The sequence below is a fragment of the Nicotiana sylvestris genome, chromosome 4 (assembly GCF_000393655.2).
Source record: "Nicotiana sylvestris chromosome 4, ASM39365v2, whole genome shotgun sequence".
Taxonomy (NCBI): Eukaryota; Viridiplantae; Streptophyta; class Magnoliopsida; order Solanales; family Solanaceae; genus Nicotiana; species Nicotiana sylvestris.
In genome coordinates, this window is record NC_091060.1 from 8,492,786 (window position 1) to 8,508,243 (window position 15,458).

The 15,458-nt window shown below is 33.4% G+C and overlaps 1 protein-coding gene across 2 annotated transcripts; it reads left to right on the forward strand.

The window, feature by feature from the left end:
* Positions 1–2,122: 2,122 nt before the first annotated feature.
* LOC104220359 (zinc-finger homeodomain protein 2-like) lies at positions 2,123–4,296 on the forward strand. 2 transcript variants are annotated; one of them, XM_009771206.2, is made up of 2 exons: positions 2,123–2,686; positions 3,826–4,296. In XM_009771206.2, exons 1-2 carry the CDS (start codon positions 2,167–2,169, stop codon positions 4,032–4,034), a joined length of 729 nt encoding a protein of 242 aa, XP_009769508.1. In that variant the 5' UTR covers positions 2,123–2,166; the 3' UTR covers positions 4,035–4,296. The 2 variants fall into 2 exon arrangements, with proteins under 2 accessions (XP_009769508.1, XP_009769511.1); XM_009771209.2 differs by having other exon boundaries at positions 2,125–2,686; positions 3,829–4,296.
* The last annotated feature ends 11,162 nt before the right edge of the window (positions 4,297–15,458 follow it).

Genomic DNA, 15,458 nt, shown 5'->3' on the forward strand with positions numbered 1-15,458 from the left:
TTTTTGGTCTGTTTCAAAAACAATAAATTTAGTAACAATTTAGCTTAAACTTACAATTTTATCTTTAATGAGAAGCTTTTATTACCACACAAATACTCTGGGCCCTTTTTAATTTGTTTAGGACCACAAATTCCAAAAGTCTTTATTTTTTCTTAAAAGTCGTGAAACGGAAGTAGTACTTGTTTGGGTAAGAAAAAAAAATTAGAGTTAGAAATGGAAAAGTAAATGAAACCCCATGCAAATTAGAGGAAAGAATTGTGCACCTCGTTGCACCACCTTTGCTTTAGATATTAATGAAAAATTTACCATTGAAAAGTCATCAAATTTGCTAATTCAGAAAAGTATTTTGTAAGTTTAAAAACATGTACTGCTCCATAAGTTCTAAGTACTATTTTAGCCCTTTTTTATTTTGGTTAAAAACAAGTATTCTTTTTACATAATCAAGAATGAATTAACTTTAGTTTTTTAAATTTGCCCCTATTTACATATCCCAACATGTCAAGAATTAAGGGTTATTTAGTCAAAATAAAAAAAAAATTGGAGTTAGTATTTTCTTAAGGGGAGTGCCAAAGCTATATATATATATATATATATATATATATATATATATATATATATATAGCTATAGGTTCGTCGGCAAGTTTAAAACTAATGAATTTCAAATTCTGGCTCCACATCTGATATAAAATAATAAATTTTTAAATGTGGCACAAATTTTACTTGAACAATTCTTTTTATTTTTAATGAAAGATTTATAGTCACACAATATGATTTAAGATCACAAATTTTAAAAATTTTATAATCACAAAAATATTATGATATACTAAAAATTATAAATTTTAAAAATCTTTTTAGTATGCTAAACTATATGTTCAGTCAAATGATATGACATAAATTAAAATGGAAGAGTATATATATTAAAAGAAAATCACAAGGTTTGGTAAATGTAACTACGGAACTAATAAGTCAACCAAGAAAGAAAGAGTCAATAACTCAAATGCTCACTTAACTATCCCAAATTATCTCCTAAAGCTACTTTTTTTCTTGTAACAACAAAATCACTGAACTTTGACTGTTGCACTCAGAAGGTCACTCAACTAGATTTTCTAAATTTTGGATTGCCAAATACCTATTTTACCCTCTAAATTATAAACATTTATCTTCTTTTTATTTTTTAATCTTTTTAGTATTCACAACAAAAATTCAAAAACTTATTTACACAATTCAGAATGAAAGAAAATAAAGGTTATAAAATATATTCCATGCATGTAATATAAAAATAATTATTTAAATAAAGATATTTTTATAATATACATTATATATTCTTGAAAGTTATGCTCAATTATATTGTTATGTTTCTACCAACTTTCTAATGACACAAAGTTATGTCACCGAAAAGTAGGGGGAGTATTTGTATAGAGTAAAATATGCAATTTTAGGTCGTGCATGAAATATATATAATATAATTGAGCATAACTTTCAAGAATATATAATGTATCTTATAAAAATTCTTTTATTTAAATAATTATTTTTATATTAAGTACATGAAATATATATTTTACAATCTTTATTTTCTTTCATTCTACATTGTGTAAATAATTTTTTGAATTTTTGTTGTTAATACTAAAATTATTATTACTAAAAGTTATTCTAATTAATTTTTTTACTATGTTCATTATTTTGTTATTCCAGCATTATATATGCTTAAATACTTTATTTTAATTAATAAATAATATTTATTCTATAGGTAAGTCCATAATATAAATTAAAAAGGGAAAAATTATAATATTAAAAAGTTTAAAAAAAATAAAAAGAAGATAAATGTTTATAAAGAGGGTAAAATAGGTATTTGGCAATCCAAAATTTCAAAAATCTAGTTGAGTGACTTCTGAGTACAATATGCATAGTTCAATGACTTTGTTGTTACAAACGAAAGAAAAGTAACTTTAGGAGATAATTTAGGATTCTGTAATGGACTCACAAAGAAATTACTACAAGTACGTACTTCCAGTAATAAAAATCCAGAAAATGCAAGAAAAACCGGCATTTCATAGTTGCCGGTGTTGTTCTTATAGTAATACGTATTTTACTTACAGTATAGCATTCATTATTATATATAGATTACGCAACATGATTAGGTGGTGAAATTTTTAGCTAAAGAAAATCATGGACTTCGAAAATCATCAAGAAGAAGAAGAAACTGAACCACCACCGAGACACGACGACTCACTCGATAACTCGAACTCAACTCACCCAACAAAAATGCCGAGTCCTACACCAATGGAACTCGAACCCTTAGCGGTGGTTCACACGTGGCATAATAATAAGCCAAAGTACAAAGAGTGTCTGAAGAACCACGCCGTAAGTATCGGCGGCCACGCCGTAGACGGCTGTGGTGAGTTTATGCCTGCCGGTGAAGATGGCTCACTTGATTCCCTTAAATGTGCTGCTTGTAACTGCCACCGCAATTTCCACCGTAAAATTACTCAACCACCACCCAACGCCGTTGAGCCGCTGCCGTTTGTTAATTACCATTCGTCGTACTACAGAAGCTTACCGCCACCTTGTGGGTATTTACAGTACCACGTGGCGCCACAACAAAGACCGTTAGCTTTGCCGTCGACTTCTGGAGGTGGTGGATATTGGGAGGATCAGGAGGACATGTCCAACCTCAATAATAGCGGAGGTATTTTTTTTTTCTTTATTTTTTTTTAATATTATATTAGAGAATTGGGGTTGTGAGTTGAAGGTGACAATAGCTAAAAATTTATACAAGGGATTCAAGAAAATATTAGAGTTCCACACTAGCATTTGAACATGTGACAAAAAATAAATTTTGAACTCTTTTGCTACTTTAATTTTTTAAAAAAATTGTCAAGGAGATTCATAATATTTATATATAAGTCTCGGTATCATAGGCTAGAGTTAGAATTTGAAGTTTATAGACTTGTGATTTTAGTCATTTTTTTAATTTACTTGATTCTAAATTAGTACGTCGTCCTTGCTCGATGGTCATTTGAACATATTCAAACAATTTTTTTTAGACAAATTGAAAGATCAGAGTTACTTGGTTCGGCTGAAGCCGCAGTAGACAACAACTCCACCTTTGCTCCATAGTAATTTGAACATACTCAACAAATTTCTTTAGACAAACTGAGAGATCAAAGTTACTTGGTTCGGCTGAAGCCGTAATAGACAATAGCTAGTAGCGTATGCAAGAATTTTTGTAAGCGATGCCAAAATTTATAGACGTACATGAATTATAATTTCAAGTATCATACTTATAGACAAAAAATATTCTTAGTCTATCGGGTTTGTTGAATTTCAAGTTAGAAAAAGATCCTGGATTCAATTCTACTTCATCACAATTTTTAATCATACAGACTCTTTTAGAACAAAATCAAGCACTCAACCAGCACATCAAGAGACAATTTATATCAAGTAGTGTCATCTTTTCCTACTTATCTGTTCCCTCACAATATTAATACATATATTTAGTACAAAAAATTGACGAAGCGGTGTCGCGTGACACCGCTTCGCTAAGAGGGCATCCGCCCCTGACAGTAGCTGCACCTTTGCTCGATAGTAATTTGAACATATTTAACGAATTTCTTTAAACAAACTAAGAGACCAAAGTTACTTGGTTCGGCTGAAGCCGTATCAACAGTAACTCCAGCTTTGCTCGAGAAGTTACTTGATTCGGCCGAAATCGTGATCGATCAGTAGCTCCACCTTTGCTCGAGAGTAATTGTGTGACTAATTTTTTTTAAAAGTTAAGTCATTATATAATTAAGAATATCTTTAATTTACTTAATTATGTTTTAGCAGGCAGTGGTTCGAAGAAGCGATTTCGGACAAAATTTAGCCAAGAACAGAAGGAGAAAATGCAAGAATTAGCAGATAAATTGGGGTGGCGAATTCAAAGGGAAGATGAGGAGTTGGTGCAGCAGTTGTGCAACGAGACTGGAGTGAGAAGGCAAGTGTTTAAAGTTTGGATGCATAACAACAAGAACACTCTTGGTAAGAAACCCTAGAACAAAAAGAAAAATAAAGAAGCCCCATTATTTTTAGGTATTTTTGTTAATATTATGTTAGATATTGACTACTTATTTTGTATCTGGAAATTAAACTACGTATCTTCTTGTTAGAAGAGGAATACTTTGAAATTAATTTGAGATGTAGCTGAGAATGTGATCTTTATCAATAGTTAGTTGATATTATTCGAGACGGATTATGAATTTAAACTACGTGAGTTCAACTTTTAAGATTATAAGTAGTACCTACTATTTGTTGCAATTTTAGTGGATTTATATATAGATTTATGCCCCGTATCTAAATTACTGGATTCAGATGAACGAAGTGTGGATCCGCATACTACTAATTAAGTTTTAGGCCAAGAATATTGCTCTTTCCTTCTACTTCCACTTGTGTACTCGGAAATTTATTTCAGCGCATATTAAGTTGGGAATGTTAAATGCATCATTGTATCTTTACTTCTTCCAGATTATTACAAGTGTTTATAAAAGAGGTCAAATGGTAAACAAATCTGCTTGTTTTTTTATTCCTAGGAAGATTAATTGATCCAAGCTATGTTTCTGAAGCTTGTTTTTCGTAGGACACGAAAGGTAAGTTGAAAACAAACAACAACATGCCTAGTATAATTTTATAAGTGGGGTCGGAGTAATGTAATATCTACGCAAGCTTACTTCTACGTAGTTAGAAATGATAATTTTAATAGACAATCAGGCTCAAAGTAAGCATGCATAATCACACCGAAATAGAGAAAGAAATACAGCAGTAAAAAGGTAAAAAAAAAAATAACAAGAATATAAAAAGGTAACGTTGGAAGTGGAACTTAATCAAAGAAAAGATAAAAATGGTTGGAAAAGGAAAAAGGAATTGAGAAAATGGTTGCGTTTAAGCTTGCTAGATACACACTAACAAAGAGTAATTAATAGAGCATGACGAAACGAATTAACTTCTTTTTATACTCCTTCCGATTTATTTTAATTGATTTTTTTGGCTGTTATTAAGAAATTACTTTTAAGCATTAATTAATAATGAAATTAACTTTATTAACCTTAATTTATTCATTATAAATATAATAAATACTTCTAAACTCTTTACTCCAAATGCAATTTTAGAAAAAAAAAATAAATTTTCTTGATATTTAAAAAAAAAATTAAATATTGTGGACCATAAAAAAAAGTCAAAAAATTAATTAAAGTAACAGTTATGTCTTAACTTACGCAGGCTTAAACTATTCAATCATGTATAGTATATTATTATCCCTTATCCCAATAACCAAACGACTTGTCTTCTTTGGATGAACGATGATGAAAAATATTGCCATTTTCTTCTCGTGAAACTTTTTGGTACAGGCAGATTAGTAGTACTATAGTTTATTTAAAGAAAAATTCAATATTTTAAAAAGACTGAGAAATGATTGAGTTTGTCATAGGGGAAGGGAGAAAGTAGAAAAAGAACAAAGATGTTTGATCATAGATAGGTGTGCAGTGTTCCTAGGGAAGGAAAGAGCTGAAATAAACATATTACTCATTATATTTTGAAATTTACATTGTTTTACATTTTTCTTGGAAATGAAATTTTGATAGTATTTGCAACAGTAAAGTCCATATAATTTCAATATTCCAAAAAGTCAGATAGATCCAAAGCTTGACCCCTTTTCTCTTTTTCATCTTTCTTCTTCTCTCTTTTTATTCTTTTTCTGCTTCTTCTTCTCATTCTTAACTTTACTTTTTCTTTTTTATGTTCCAAAAAGAACAAGTGCGGGCACTACTGCAACATAGCAGTCGCATGCATTATGATATTCCTACATATTTAATTTTCTGCTTTGTACTTTTGTGTATTGAAGATATATTGTGACCAACGAGGGTTATGGCGGAGCAGTAAGTATTTCTCAATCTTTAGGTTTTGGATTCGAGTTTTGAATATGAAGTTGTTGGGCACATGTCCATGTTGTCCAGCCAAAGGCCAAATGGCCTAATCCTATTCTTTTTTGGTTTCCATTCCTATTTGGAATTGGATTCGGTTTATTCCTATTTTGAGTGAGTTTTGGCTTTAAGAGAAAGCACCACTCATGATCTATAAATAGGACGACCTTGGAGAATTATTCGATGTTCATTGATACAAGTTTTTGAAAGACTTAAGCACATAAGAGTGATTTTTGAGAGAGCTTTCATTAAGAGAAAAGAGAAGAAAAATATTTGTTTTGCTGCAGATTTTTATTCCGACCAGCCAACTTCAAATCTCGTTTTCTAATTCGTTAACCGTTGGATTGGGCTGAAATTTTGACTGAATGTTCGCAACATCGTGGTCTTTGATGTGAACGGTGGAGATCGGATTTGGAGGCTCGTAACATCTGATTTCGAGCCTCGAACAGCAGCTTCATTTTTGTGGATTATACTCTTTCTTCAATTGATTAGTTGTTGCTCTTGTTGCTATTGTTGCTCCGTGTTTGACACTTGTTGTGTAACCAATTTGGAGAACTTTTGTAACCCTCTTATTGTTATAGTGGAGCCTTTTTTGGGATCTTTGTGATCCCGTGGTTTTTACCTTCGATTTGAAGGGTTTTCCACGTTAAAATTTGGTATTCTTTATCTTTTTTATTTTCGGGTTTGCCTCTTCCTCGACATAACAGTGGTATCAGAGCCTTGGTTATTTATCCGGGTTGTTACGGAATGGAGGCGAATATGAGCAAGATGGTATGTTTAAATGAGAGAAATTATAATGTTTGGAGAAGCAAGATAAAAGACTTATTGTTCGTGAAGAAGATGCATCTACCCGTTTTTTCAGCTCATAAACCCGAGAGTATATCCGATGAAGATTGGGATTTCGAGCACCAACAAGTATGTGGATATATACGACAATGGGTTGAAGATAATGTTCGCAACCATATTATGAATGAGATACATGTGAGATCATTGTGGGAAAAGCTAGAGACTCTTTATGCTTCAAAAATCGGGAACAACAAATTGTTTCTGCTAAAGTAATTGATGACCTTTAAATACAAGGAAGACAGCCCTATCCTTGATCACATAAATGATTTTCAGGGCGTGATCAACTATCTGGAATGGAAGTTAATTTTGATGATGAGATACAAGGACTTTGGCTTCTTAATACTTTGCCAGACTCTTGGGAAATTCTTCGTGTTTCTTTGACAAATACAGCTCCTGGAGGTAAGGTGACCATGGAATATGCCAAGAGTGGTGTGTTGAACGAGGAAGTAAGGAGAAAATCTCAAAGTTCGTCCTCACAAGCAGATATCTTGGTTACTAAAGACCGAGGGAGAGATAGAACAAGAGGCTCAAGGAATAGAGGTAAAAGTAGAAGTAAGTCAAGGTCCAAATACTATAATATTACATGCAACCACTGTGGCAAGAAAGGACACATCAAAAGGTTTTGCCGCAAGTTGAATCAAGACACTAGAGAAGGAAAGAAAGCTAAAAATAACGAGAACAATATTGCTGCTATTGTTCGAGATGACCTTCTTTTTGCTTATGATAAAAATGTCATCAATTTGGTATCCCATGAGACGAGATGGGTAGTAGATTCTGGAGCTACCTCACATGTCACACCAAGAAAAGACTTTTTCTCATTTTATACTCTTGTTGATTCTGGAGTGTTAAAAATGGGCAATGCCAGTGAACTTAAGGTGTTTGGTGTTGGCACAGTTTGTTTGAAAACTAATAATGTTTCAACGTTAGTTCTTCAAGATGTCAAGCATGCTTCAGAATTTCCTTTCAATTTGATCTCTGCAGGAAGATTAGACGATGAAGGTTACCATAATGCCCTCTTTAATGGCCAATGGAAGCTCACCAAGGGCTCGTTAGTAGTGGCTCGAGGAGTCAAGTCTGGTTATTTATATGTGACATAAGGCTCTATTCTTAACGACTCAATAAATCTGGTGGAAAGTGATACTTTGTCAGAATTGTGGCATCGAAGATTGAGTCATATGCGTGAGAGGGGGATTACGTGTTTGGCTAAGAAAAGTTTGCTTTCTGGAGTGAAACAAGCAAAGCTAAAAATGTGCATACATTGTTTAGCTGGCAAACAGAAAAGGGTTTCCTTTCATAGACATCCTCCCTTAAGAAAGCCCGATTTATTGGAGCTAGTACACTCTGATTTGTGTGGTCCTTTTAAAGTAAAGTCAAAAGGTGGTGCACTTTACTTTGTGACCTTCATTGATGATCATTCTCGTAAGCTCTGGGTGTATCCTTTGAAATCTAAAGATCAAGCACTTAGCGTGTTTAAGGAATTTCAGGCCTTAGCTGAGAGACAAACGGGGAAGAAATTAAAATGTATCCGCACTGACAACGGTGGTGAATATTGTGGCCCCTTTGATAACTATTGCAAGAAAAAAGGAATTCGTCATCAGAAAACTCCACCCAAGACACCTCAATTGAATGGTTTGGCAGAGAGGACGAATAGAACTCTAGTTGAGAGAGTTAGATGCTTACTTTCAGAGGCTAAACTTCCAAATACATTTTGGGCGGAAGCACTTAACACTGTTGCCTATGTTATCAATTTGTCTCCTGCAGTTGCTTTGGATGCTGATGTCCCAGACAGAGTTTGGTTTGCCAAAGATGTTTCTTATGATCACCTGAGAGTTTTTGGGTGTAAAGTTTGTGTGCATGTTCCTAAAGATGAGAGATCGAAACTGGATGCCAAAACTAAGCAGTGCATCTTTATCGGTTATGGTCAAGATGAGTTTGGGTATCGTTTTTATGATCCAATCGACAATAAACTTATTAGAAGTCATGATGCAATATTCTTTTAAGACCAAACTATTGAAGATATTGACAAAGCTGAGAAGATAGATTCTCAGAGTAATGAGAGATTAGTTGATATTGATCTAGTTCCAATTGCTAAGGCACCTATTGCACATGAAGGAACCCAAGACAATGATGGAGATAATGATCAAGATCAAAATGATCATCATGGTGTAGATGTTATGGATGCTCCAGTTGATGAAGTTGTGGTTGATCAGCAACCAATTTCTGCACAGGCAACTACTTCGAATGCTCCTGAAACCTCTCTTAGAAGATCTACAAGGGAGAAGCAAAAATCCATGCGCTATCCTCCTGATGAGTATGTACTTTTGACTGACATGGGAGAACCTGAGAATTATGATGAAGCCATGCAAGATACTCACAAAGATCAGTGGATCGAAGCGATGGAAGATGAGATGAAGTGACTCCATGAGAATGACACATATGAGTTAGTGAAATTGCCGAAAGGTAAGAGAGCTTTATCTAACAAATGGATATTCAGAATAAAGCAAGATAACCATACTTCTGCAGCTAGATACAAGGCGAGGTTAGTTGTTAAAGGTTTTGGCCAGAAGAAGGGAATTGACTTTGATGAAATTTTCTCCCCTATTGTGAAGATGTTTTCTATTCGTGTGGTTCTAGGCTTAGCTGCAAGTCTAGATTTAGAGGTTGAGTAGATGGATGTCAAGACTACTTTTCTTCATGGTGATTTAGATGAGCAGATTTATATGGAGCAACCTGAGGGTTGTGTAACTAAGGGAAAAGAAAATTATGTTTGTAAATTGAAAAAGAGCCTGTATGGATTGAAACAAGCTCCAAGGCAATGGTATTTGAAGTTTGAATCTGTCATAGAAGAACAAGGGTACAAGAAAACTTCTTCAGACCACTGTGTATTCTTCCAGAAGTTCTCTGATGATGATTTTATTATTTTATTGCTTTATGTGGATGACATACTTATTGTTGGCAAAAATAAATCCAGAATTGCAGTCCTTAAGAAACAGTTGAGAAAATCGTTTGCGATGAAGGACTTGGGGCCAACAAAGAAAATTTTGGGCATTCAAATCCACCGACACAGAGATAGAAATGAGTTATTTCTGTCCCAAAAGAAATACATTGAGAAGGTACTCAAGAGGTTCAATATGACAGATGCAAAATTGGTTAGTACTCCTCTTGCTAAACACTTTAAATTGAGTATTAGTCAGAGTCCATCTACTGATGAAAAGAAAAAGGAGATGTCTCGTATTCCTTACTCTTTTGCCGTTGGTAGCTTGATGTATGCTATGGTTTGCACTAGACCAGATATTGCACATGCCGTTGGTACTGTTAGTAGATTCCTTTCTAATCCTGGAAAAGAACATTGGGATGCCGTAAAATGGATATTAAGGTATTTGAAAGGTACTGCAGATTTGAAGCTGTGCTTTGGCAATGGCAAACCTGAATTTGTTTGTTACACAGACTCTGATTTAGGAGACAATCTTGATAATTCAAGATCCACTTCCGGTTATTTGATCACTTTTGCAGGTGAGTTGTTTCTTGGCAATCTAGACTATAGAAGTGCATAGCTCTATCCACCACAAAAGCCGAATATATTGATGTCACAGAAGGTGCCAAAGAACTATTATGGATGAAGGAGTTTATTAATGATCTTGGTTTTGAGCAGCCAAGGTACATCTTATTTTGTGATGATCAGAGTGTTATCTGTCTCACCAAGCACTTCACTTTTCATTCTAAGACCAAACATATAAATAGAAAGTATCATTGGATAAGAATGGTCGTGGAAGAGAAATTATTTGAGGTTGAGAAGATACACACTGATGAAAATCCTTCGGATATGCTGACAAAGGCGGTGGTTGCAGATAAACATGAATTTTGTAGAAAATTGGCAGGCATGAAGACTGTCAATAGTTCTTCTACTTAAAGACACATTTGGCCCCTTGGCTGGAGGGGGAGTTTGTTAGGCACATGCCCATGTTGTCCAGCCAAAGGCCAAATGGCCTAATCCTATTCTCTTTTGGTTTCCATTCCTATTTGGAATTGGATTCAGTTTATTCCTATTTTGAGTGGGTTTTGGCTTTAAGAGAAAGCACCACTCATGATCTATAAATAGGACAACCTCGGAGAATTATTCGATGCTCATTGATACAAATCTTTGAAAGACTTAAGCACATAAGTGGCAATGGCAAGCTTGAACTTATTTGTTACACAGACTCTGATTTAGGAGGCAATCTTGATAATTCAAGATCCACTTCCGGTTATTTGATCACTTTTATAGGGAGTTATTTCTTGGCAATCTAGACTATAGAAGTGCATAGCTCTATCCACCACAGAAGCCGAATATATTGCTGTCACAGATGGTGCCAAAGAACTATTATGGATGAAGGAGTTTATTAATGATCTTGGTTTTGAGCAGCCAAGGTACATCTTATTTTGTGATAATTAGAGTGCTATCTATCTCACCAAGCACTCCACTTTTCATTCTAAGACCAAACCTATAAATAGAAAGTATCATTGGATAAGAATGGCCGTGGAAGAGAAATTATTTGAGGTTGAGAAGATACACACTGATGAAAATCCTTCGGATATGCTAACAAAGGCGGTGGTTGCAGATAAACATAAATTTTGTAGAAAATTGGCAGGCATGAAGCTTGTCAATAGTTCCTATACTTAAAGACACATTTGGCCCCTTGGCTGGAGGGGGAGTTTGTTGGGCACATGTCCATGTTGTCCAGCCAAAGGCCAAATGGCCTAATCCTATTCTCTTTTGGTTTCCATTCCTATTTGAAATTGGATTCAGTTTATTCCTATTTTGAGTGGGTTTAGGCTTTAAGATAAAGCATCACTCATGATCTATAAATAGGACAACCTTGGAGAATTATTCGATGCTCATTGATACAAGTCTTTGAAATACTTAAGCACATAAGAGTGATTTTTGAGAGAGCTTTCATCAAGAGAGAAGAGAGAAGAAAAATATTTGTTTTGCTGCAGATTTTTATTCCGACCAGCCAACTTCAAATCACATTTTCCGATCGTTAACCATTGGATCGGGCTGAAATATTGACTGAGTGTTCGCAACATCTGGTCTTTGATATGAACGGTGGAGATCGGATTTGGAGGCTCGTAGCATCTGATTTCGAGCCTCGAACAACAGCTTCGTTTTTGTGGATTATACTCTTTCTTCAATTGATTAGTTATTGCTATTGTTGCTCCGTGTTTGGCACTTGTTGTGTAGCCAATTTGGAGAACTTTTGTAACTCTCTTATTGTTATAGTGGAGCCTTTTTTTGGATCTTTATGATCCCGTGGTTTTTACTTTCGATTTGAAGGGTTTTTCACGTTAAAATTTGGTGTTTTTATCTTCTTTATTTTCGGGTTTGCCTCTTCCTCGACATAACAGAAGTCGTCTTTGTTAGGGAGCTAGCGCATTATATTTTAATGTTGGACTTTCCGGTGCTAATCTGAATTTAGTAGTTCCACTACGAGTGCTTGACATTGGCCAAAAAACAAAAACAAAATATATTGTGATTTTTGTTTTTTTTTCTACTCGGATAATTAATGTATCAACATTGGGATCTAAACTAATATGAATTCGCATCGCATCGCCTAGATCCATTAATAAAAAAATATTTTCTATTAAAAAAATTTAATATTCAATGCTTGAACGTAAGACCTTTAATAAAGGATGAAAGTATTTTATTCTTCCCATAGCAATTTTTGATGTTCTGCTGTGGCTATTTACACTTGTGCTCGCCAATAATGACCAAGGAATGTCTCTCCTTAAATATGAAAAGAAAAAAAATTCAATCATTTTGGACAAATTAGGATTATTTGTATTTTTTTCAATTATTCTCATGGTGCGGGGTGGATTCACGAATAATGAATAACAACAATAACAAATTCAGTGATTTTGTATATGTGGGGTTTGAGAGGGTAAGATATACGCAGTCTTACCTCTGCCCTAAGAGGATAGATTTAGAAAAATAGAAGGTAGGGGTTTGGTGGAATTAAAATAGAAAAATAGAAGGTGGGGGTTTAGTGGAATTAAAATCTTCCACATTAGGCCACAACTCCATTCTAATTAGTGTATCACTATAATTCAAGGAGATCTTACTCTAAGTATGACCTAACTTATTATATTGCTATTAAATGTGTTTGATTAGGTTAAACAAATTTTTTCTTAGAACAATATTAAGCTCCAGCTTTTGTTTTAGTTGTGGTTAACGCTATACAATATTTGCGTATCTAACGCTTTCTAAAAATGCAATAACTAGACATTGAAATTGAAATATACAAGTAAACAATGACAAACGGAGTGTGTATTACGTATATAAAATTTTGACGCTTTAAATTTAACCTTTGTAAAAAATAGTAGAATCCATATTTTAAATGGTAAAGGCTGAACTTGCATTGCCCACAGGCCACAGCCAAGAGACCTTTTAACATTTCTTTGAAGTAGATTTTGAGATCATCAACCGTTGTGGGTAGGGGTGTACATGGACCGGGTTGGTTCGGTTTTTATCAAAACCAAATCAAACCAACTATATCGGTTTGGATTGGTTCGGTTTTATCGAATTTTTCGGGTTTTTCGGGTTTTTTGTTACTTAAATATTATTTCAATCTTACTTTGTTAAATTTTTGATAAGTAAATATATGTTTAGTAAAAATATAAAAAATTGACAAAAATTATCTATTAAAATATTTTATGAGAGAATTTTCTTAGTAACATATATTAGTTATTTTTTTAGTCGTCTGATAATAATGTTTCGTTAATGTACACTTTCAAGGTTAACCGAATTTAGTAATTAAACATAAAAATCAATATGATACCTAAATAATAATAATAATAATAATAATAATAATAATAATAATAATAATAATAATAATAATAATAATAATAATCACTTTACATTCGAAAAAGATATAACAATTCAGTAGATCTTAACATATGATACGAATATGGAAGAAGAAAGAGATTGACGCATTTCAATAACACTTGATGAGAAAGTGATCACACAATCTATTATTTAAGGTTAATAAATATGGAGCACTTCATATACTATTAAATATTATATCCCGCAAGATAATCCCAAATATTTCTAGATATTTTTTAAAGAAAACTCTATACAAAATCTTAAAAGTATATATAAAAATTATATATTTATATGTAGGCTTGGTTCGGATTTTTTTACTCAATACCAAGCCAAATCAAACCAAACCTAATCGGGTTTTTTAGTCGGTTTGGTTTGACTTTTCGGTTTGGTGCGGTTTTCCGGTTCGGTTTGTACACTCCTAGTTGTGGGGGATGCATAGAATTTGTACGCCCTTAATCATAAGTCATGTGTTCGAGCTTTGGAAATAATTTTTTTCGATGGGCTTTACGCGACAAAAATCAAGAAGAAATTCAAAAATAGCCAGATTTACAAGTGGTCGTTCAAAAATAGCCACAGTTTTAAAAGTCATCAAAATTTAGTCACTTTTCATGTAAAGAAAAATTTGAACGAAAATACTATTTAAAATCCGGAAAATACTCATACTAAAACTCCAGTATAATATACTGATCCAGTATACTTTGTTGGAACTCGAGTATATTATACTGGAATATACTGGAGTTCCAGCAAAGTATACTGGAACTCCAGTATATTATACTGGAGCCAACAAAGTATACCGGTCCAGAATAATATGCTGGAAATTCATACACAGGTACACCAAACTCTAGTATATTATGCTGGATCTGTCTCTGTTGCAGCAAAATAGTGGTTATTTTTCAATGACTTGGAAAACGCTGGCTATTTTTGAAAGATCAATCCAAAAACTGGCTAGCCCGTGCTATTTTAACCAAAAATCAGTATCGAACACTAAGTGAAAAACGAAAAAAATTACAATTTGATAATACTTCATTATGGTCCCATTCGGTGGCAAAGCCACATGTATTCAAGGGATGTCAATCGACACCCCTTCAAAAATTACAATGTTTAGCTAGATAAAAAAATTGTGTATATATTCTACATATTAACACCACTTGACTTTTTTGTGGACTTACTCCTCTATATTATGATCCTCTTAATAAAAATTTTTGGCTTCGCCTCTAGTCTCATTCTTCCCATTGGTCTTGGCATTGAAATGATCATATCTAGCAACAACAAGAAAGAAAAGGAATATCTTTTAAAGCAAAATCCAAATGGCATTAACAAAATTTATATTGTTTTGCCGATGAATAATTTCTCGCAACAGAATTAAGAAATTAAAAATACTTTGAATAGCGACAACAACTTCCATTGAAGAAATTGTAGCAACTCCTCCGCCACTAATTTTAATAATACTAATTAAAATTTAGTGTCAGAATACTTGGTCTAGAGGCGGATCGAGAGCACCATGCGTTAACAACTTGTTTGGATGTTTGTTACTTATTGTATTGCATCGTGTTGTTACTTTAAATATAAGTTTATTTTTATTGTTACTGAAATTTCATTGTATCGTATCGTTAAATTCGTCGTTACGTAACAATAGAAAGTGACACTTTATGGACGAATTTGTTGGTGTGATGGTGTCGTTACCTTATTTTTTTCTCTCATCTTGTCCTTCCTTATTATTAAAGAATCATATTTTATTCTTTACCCTACTTTTTTATACAATAATTCTACTATGTTACCTATTTTTTTAGTAATATTGA